This window comes from Panulirus ornatus, chromosome 20 (genome assembly GCF_036320965.1).
Source record: "Panulirus ornatus isolate Po-2019 chromosome 20, ASM3632096v1, whole genome shotgun sequence".
Classification (NCBI taxonomy): Eukaryota; Metazoa; Arthropoda; class Malacostraca; order Decapoda; family Palinuridae; genus Panulirus; species Panulirus ornatus.
Genome location: NC_092243.1, coordinates 58999470 through 59006633, shown reverse-complemented (window position 1 = coordinate 59006633; position 7164 = coordinate 58999470). Strand labels below are relative to the sequence as shown.

General features: G+C 49.0%; 1 protein-coding gene across 1 annotated transcript in view; it reads left to right on the top strand.

Annotated features, from left to right (window-relative positions):
* Positions 1–357: 357 nt before the first annotated feature.
* LOC139756043 (uncharacterized) overlaps positions 358–7164 on the top strand; it is a 370726-nt gene continuing 363919 nt past the window's right edge. The window contains exon 1 of the mRNA XM_071675014.1: positions 358–1284. Within this exon, the coding sequence (XP_071531115.1) occupies positions 436–1284 (849 nt within the window). The 5' untranslated portion in view covers positions 358–435. The remainder of the gene's footprint in view (positions 1285–7164) is intronic.

The following is a 7164-nucleotide window of genomic DNA, read 5'->3' as shown; positions in this document are numbered from 1 at the left end:
GACGGCGCCCTTGATGGAGGAGTTCGTTCGGTGTTGCTAGCGCCGTGGTGACCATTACTAGCGTCGTTCTGTAACGAAGTATGTTGTGAGTAAATGCCAACACGCAATACAAAACTTGGCGCACACAAACGCAAGATCCGCCGCTAGCATCCCGGTATTGATCTGTGCAGGAGCGTTCGGATCCCTGGCCACACTCCCTGCTAAGTGCTTTTTTAACTCCTACTGAGCCATGCACTCGATGTCACTGTATAATTCTCACCCTCGTACATGACCTGTCATGTGTACATGTCAGGGGCAAGTGTGAAAATCACTGTAAATGTTGGGTAGGGAGGCGTGGGCGGGGGGGCGGGCGTGGGGGCTGGAGCGGTGGGCGCGGGGAGTGAGGCCAGCAGTGGCAGCCTCAGTCAGTATACTGGTGAAGGGGACGGCGGTGGGATGCAACTCTCTTTCTCCCACGCCACTTTCCTGCTGGCTGGACTGCTGGGGTCCAGCCTGGCCTCCAGCACCCTCAGGTCTACGCCCACGCCCACTCCCACGCCCACGCTCCCCTCCACCACCAACACCACCACCAACACCAGCCTCCACAACCAGGATGACAGTGTGACCACGGAAGCCACCAGCACCACCACCTCGCTCACCACCACCAAGGCTCCAGTCGACGTGTTGGAGGAGGTGAGTCGCCTCCTCGGCCAGATGCGGGAGGTGGCCACCTCCATGCAAGAGGCCAGGGAGGAGCACGAGCGTCTGGCCGAGGCCCTGGCCGAGGTGACGGCAGCGGTCAGGGACATGGGCGAGCACAACCTCCACATCAAGAAGAAGGTCCGCAAGATGTCCAAGGGTCTCAAGCGCAACTCCCACAACAAGAAGATCAAGGACGGCCTCAAGTCCCTCCAGCGCGACCACCAGCGCATCCTGCACGCCATGAGCCTGAGCGGCCTCAACATCACCCGGCTCCACAACCACACCCGCAAGCACAATGTGACCCACCCGCACAACCCCTCCCGCAAGAACCAGCACGGCCGCAACCGCAAGAACCACGAGGCCGGCGTCGAGGTCACCACCGCCAAGGCTGCGGCCGCCACCCTGGAGGCTGGTGGGCGGGAGAACAAGGAGCAGCTGAGGTCGGCCGAGGACGCCACCGACAACCACATCCCCGACCTCGTGGTCGATCCCCCGAGCGGCACCGACCCGCCCTTGCCCATCGACTGTGTCGAGGTGATGCAACGTGACAACTGGACCAGCGGCGTATACCTCGTCCAGCCCAGAGGTCTTCAGCCCCTGAAGGTAAGGAACCACGCTCACACGCACACACACACACACACACACAGACCATTTAAGTTTTGTTTCTCATCCCACACGGAACACTGTGGTGTGACCCGAGGCGAGGCAGGTCCCACACGCCAGCTGGGGCAGGAGGGAACACGGTAAGATAAGCAACAGTAACACAGTGTCGGGGCCGGGGTGTTACTGTGGGTCGGGAACATGAGTCTAGCACAGAGGAGCGATGCTGGCGGCGTGAGTGAGGCTTGCGCCTCGCGTGTCGCCTGCCTCACCTGGGGCGGTGGAGGCGTCCGCACACCTCACACCTGCCTCACACGCACACACCTCTCACACCTGTCTCACACGCACACACCTCTCACACCTGCCTCACACGCACACACCTCTCACACCTGCCTCACACGCACACACCTGTCTCACACGCACAAACCTCTCACACCTGCCTCACACGCACACACCTGTCTCACGCACGCAACTCTCACACCTGTCTCACACGCACATATCTCTCACACCTGTCTCATACGCACACACCTCTCACATCTATCTCACACGCACACACCTCACACCTGTCTCACACTCACACACCTCACACACCTGCCTCACACGCACACACTTTTCACATCTGCCTCACACACACACACACACACACACACATCTCTCACACCTGCCTCACACGCACACACCTCACACACCTGCTTCATACGCACACAACCTCTCACAACTTCGTCACACGCACACACCTCACGCACACCTTCCTCACATGCACACACCTCTCAAATCTTTTTCACACACACACGCACCTCACACACCTGCCTCACACGCACACACCTCTCACACCTTTTTCACACGCACACACCTCACACACACCTGCCTCACACGCACACACCTCACACACCTGCCTCACACCTCACACACACCTGCCTCACACACACCTGCCTCACACGCAGACACCTCTCACACCTGCCTCACACCTCACACACACCTGCCTCACTCACCACAACAGGGGGATGCAAGAGGAGGTGTGGTTCAGTCCGCCATATGAAGGTTCCGGAGGTAGTATGTGTGGAGGCTGACTCTACCTGGGCCAGGTGCACCACGATCCTGTAGCTGATCACCTCTCTCTCTCTCTCTCTCTCTCTCTCTCTCTCTCTCTCTCTCTCTCTCTCTCTCTCTCTCTCATAATCTATGCTGACACTCTGTCCTCACCAGGCCTCCTCTGTCCTCCTGGCCTCTCGACCTCCCTGTCCTCTTGGATTCTCTGTCCTCCTGTCCTCTTGGCCCTGAACTCCGTGTCCTCCTGGCCTCTCGGCCCTGAACTCCTTGGCCTCCTGGCCTCGGCCTCCTGTCCCTGACCTCCCTGTCCTCCTAGCCTCTCCGTCCTCCTGGCCCCCCAGCCCCCTGGCCTCACGCACTAACAACACTGGTACAGGAAGCTGACCATGATTGGTTCTGATGGCGGTGACGTGGTCATAAACCAAGCGTCTGATTGGCTGTGATTACTTCTAGTGGTGATGACGACATATATCACTGTACACTGATAGGCTGTGATTTCCCCCCCCCCCCCCCCCCACCCTCCTGCCACCACTCCTGATGGGGTGTGTGATGATCGCCTGCATTGGTTTCTGACTGGTGGCGAGGCTCTGTATGAACGGAGGCGATCTGAGCGTAGGAGGGAACGTGTCTGATGGTGAGGTATGACTGTAGGGGGATCTTGTGTGTGTGTGTGTGTGTGTGTGTGTGTGTGTGTGTGTGCGAGGGGGGGGGGGGATGTCCTCACCATGCGTACATCACTGGTCGTCTGACCGTTTCTTAACCTTCCTGATGGGTCTAGTGACGTCATACATCACACTGGTGCTCTTCTGATGGTGTTCTGACGTCATACACTACACGGGTATTCCTCTGATGGTGTTCTGACGTCATACACTATGCTAGTGCTCTTCTGGTGGAGTTCTGACGTCATACACTATGCTAGTGCTCTTCTGATGGTGTTCTGACGTCATACACTATGCTAGTGCTCTTCTGATGGTGTTCTGACGTCATACACTACACTAGTGCTCTGATGGTGTTGACGTCATACAGTACACGAGTGCTCTGATGGTGGTGACGTCATACCCTACACGAGTGACATGACGGTGGTGACGTCATACACTACACGAGTGCTCTGATGGTGGTGACGTCATACACTGACGAAAAGAACCGGGTGCTCTAACGATGTCAACAATTACATTATATCCGGAGCTGTTCCATCATGTCACTGGGATTACAAGTAATGATTAATGTTCGTATCTAATCATGACAAATATAACAGATAAATGAACGGTATACATAAATTAGTTATATATACATTATATAAATCTTCCCCTCCTGTATTGCTTTCCAAAATATAGGACGGATGAAAGAGCCATACGAGCATCTTCTATTCTCTGAGCCTCAGTTATCTGCTGTGGACGCTACCTTGCTCAAGTGGGAAATAGCAAACATTTATGAAAGATATATATATATATATATATATATATATATATATATATATATATATATATATATATATATCGTCTGTTTCCTTGCGCTACCTCGCAAACGCGGGAGACAGCGACAAAGCAAAATAAAGATAATATATATATATATATAGTGAAAGAGAGGAGAGAGACATCTGGACGATTTTTGCAGGGAAATAGTGCAAATGACTGGGAGATGTATAAAAGAAAGAGACAGGAGGTCAAGAAAAAGGAGCAAGAGGTGAAAAAGAGGGCAAATGAGAGTTGGGGTGAGAGAGCATCATTAAATTTTAGGGAGAACACAAAGATGTTTTGGAAGGAGGTAAATAAAGTGCGAAAGGCAAGAGAACAAATGGGAGCAACGGTGAAGGGGGCTAATGGGGAGATAATAACAAGTCCTGGTGAAGTGAGAAGGAGATGGAGTGAGTATTTTGAAGGTCTGTTGAATGTGTTTGTTGATAGAGTGGCAGTTATAGGGTGTTTTGGTCGAGGTGGTGTGCGAAGTAAGAGGGTCAGGGAGAATGGTTTGGTAAACAGAAAAGAGGTAATGAAAGCTTCGCGGAAGACAAAAGCCGGCAAGGCGGCGGGTATGGATGGTATTGAAGTGGAATTTATTAAAAACGGGGGTGACTGTGTTGTTGACTGGTTGGTGAGGATATTCAATGTATGTGTGGTTCATGATGAAGTGCCTGAGGATTGGCGGAATGCATGCATAGTGCCATTGTACAAAGGCAAAGGGGATAAAGGTGAGTGTTCAAATTACAGAGGTATAAGTTTGTTGAGTGTTCCTGGGAAATTATATGGGAGGGTATTGATTGAGAGGGTGAAGGCATGTACAGAGCATCAGATTGGGGAAGAGCAGTGTGGTTTCAGAAGTGGTAGAGGATGTGTGGATCAGGTGTTTGCTTTGAAGAATGTATGTGAGAAATACTTAGAAAAACAAATGGATTTGTATGTAGCATTTATGGATCTGGAGAAGGCATGTGATAGAGATGTTCTGTGGAAGGTATTAAGAGTATATGGTGTGGGAGGCAAGTTGCTAGAAGCATTGAAAAGTTTTTATCGAGGATGTAAGGCATGTGTATGAGTAGGAAGAGAGGAAAGTGATTAGTTCTCAGTGAATGTTGGTTTGCGGTAGGGGTGCGTGATGCCTCCATGGTTGTTTAACTTGTTTATGGATGGTGTTGTTAGGAAGGTGAATGCAAGAGTTTTGGAGAGAGGGGCAAGTATGAAGTCTGTTGTCGATGAGAGGACTTGGGAATATATATATATATATATATATATATATATATATATATATATATATATATATATATATATATATATATATATATATATAGTGCAATGATAGCGCAGTTTCATAAAATACATAATGCCCTCCAACAGCAAGGATTCGAACCTGTACCATTTGTGTGAGAGGTAGACACACTAGCCACTAGACTCCACAGCCTGTTACATGTTCGTTGCTCTCCCTCACCTTGCAAATGCTGGTGAGCTGCAGTGTCGTCTTTATCCTCTCCACAGTACAGCTTGAAGCTCCTCTGATATCTGACACCTATCCAACCATTCCTCACACCTTTGACTACACCAAACCCTCTGTGGATGAGGCTCGAGGTACCGATGCTCCTACTCCTTCACTGTAAGTATCACAGAACCTTTCACTTCAAAGGCTACTGAACTCCATTTCCCAATCGCTGTTACCAGAGATGATGTTTAGGCTGATGTAGTTTTCACGATAACATCTTTACGTCTCGTCTCACATCTTCTCTTTTCATGTCATTCATTCATCAGGGGGGCCAGACTTGAGCATCACATTCTCATTTTTTCCAATCGTTATATCGTGTATAGTGTTCTCGTGTATAATGTGTGAAGAAAAGATCAAGCAATGGTGCAAGTAAGTGAGCTTGGAAAAGAGACTTGTGTAAAGAAATACTAGGAGAAATTGAGTGTAGAATGGTAAAACGTGAGATCAAATGAAGCAAGGGAAGTGAGTAAGAAATGGAAGGTATTTAGGGAAGCAGTTTTGGCATATGCGAAAGATACGTGTGGCAAGAGAAAGGTGGGAGGTGGGGGTAGTGAGTGGTGGAATGAAGAAGTTGCTAGTGAAAGTAAAACAGATGCATTTGGGCGGTAATTACAAGGGAGGAATATAAATGATTGGGGGTCAAAAGGAAGATGCAGAGGTTGAAAAAGCGGGCAAATGAGGGTTAGGATAAGCGATTATCAGTAAACTTTAGGGAGAATAACATGTTTTGGAAGGGAGTTAATTATGTGCGAAAAATATGAAAACAAATAGGAATATCTGTGAAAGGGGCAAAAGGGGAAGTGATAATAGGTAATCTTGAAGTGAAGAGGAGATAAAATAGTATTTTGAAGGACTGTTGAATGTGTTTCATGATAAGGTGGCATATGTAGGTTGAGAGTCATGGAGTGTGTTCTGGTGAAGAGAGATGAGTTGGTAAAATCCTACGTATGTGAAATATGGCAAGACAGTTGGGGTGGATGGTACTGCAGATGAATTTATAAAGAAAAGGGCGTGACTGTATTGTGATAGGTTAGTTAGGATTTTCAGTGTATGTATGGATCATGGTGATGTGCCTGAGGATTGGTAGAATGCATGTACAGAGCCACTGTAGGAAGGGTAGAGGAATAAAGGTGAGTGTTCAAACTACACAGGTATAAGTCTGTTGAGTGTACCTGGTAAGCTATATGGGAGGATGGTGACCGATAGAGTGAAGGTGTGAACAATGCATCAGATTGGGGAAGAGCAGTGTGGTTTCGTAAGTGGTAGAGGATGTGTGGATCAGGTGTTTGCTTTGAAGAATATATGCGAGAAATACTTAGAAAAACAGATGGATTTGTCTGTAGCATTTATGGATCTGGAAGAGGCATATGATAGGGTTGATAGAGATGCTTTGTGGGAGGTAAGTTGCCAGAAGCAGTGAAAAGTCCTTAGCAAGGATGCAAGGCATGTGTACGAGTAGGAAGAGAGGAAAGTGACTGGTTCCCTGTGAAGGTCCGTCTGCCGCAGGGGTGTGTCATGCCACCATTGGTAATCAAATCTTTTCTATGGATGGGGTGATGAGGGAGGTAAATGCATGAGTTTTGGAAAGAGTGGCGAGCATGCAGTCTGTTGGGGAAGAGAGGGCCTGGGAAGTAAGTCAGTTGTTGTTCGTTGATGATAAAGCACTGGTGGCTGATTCAAGTAAGAAACTGCAGAAGTTGGTGACTGAGTTTGGAAAAGTGTGTGAAAGGAGAAAGTTGTGAATAAATGTGAATAAGAGCAAAGTTATTAGGTTCAGTAGGGTTGAGGGACAAGTTACTTGCGTTGTAAGTTTGAATGAGAAAAATTGGAGGAAGCGAAGTGTCTTAGATATCTGAGAGTGGACTT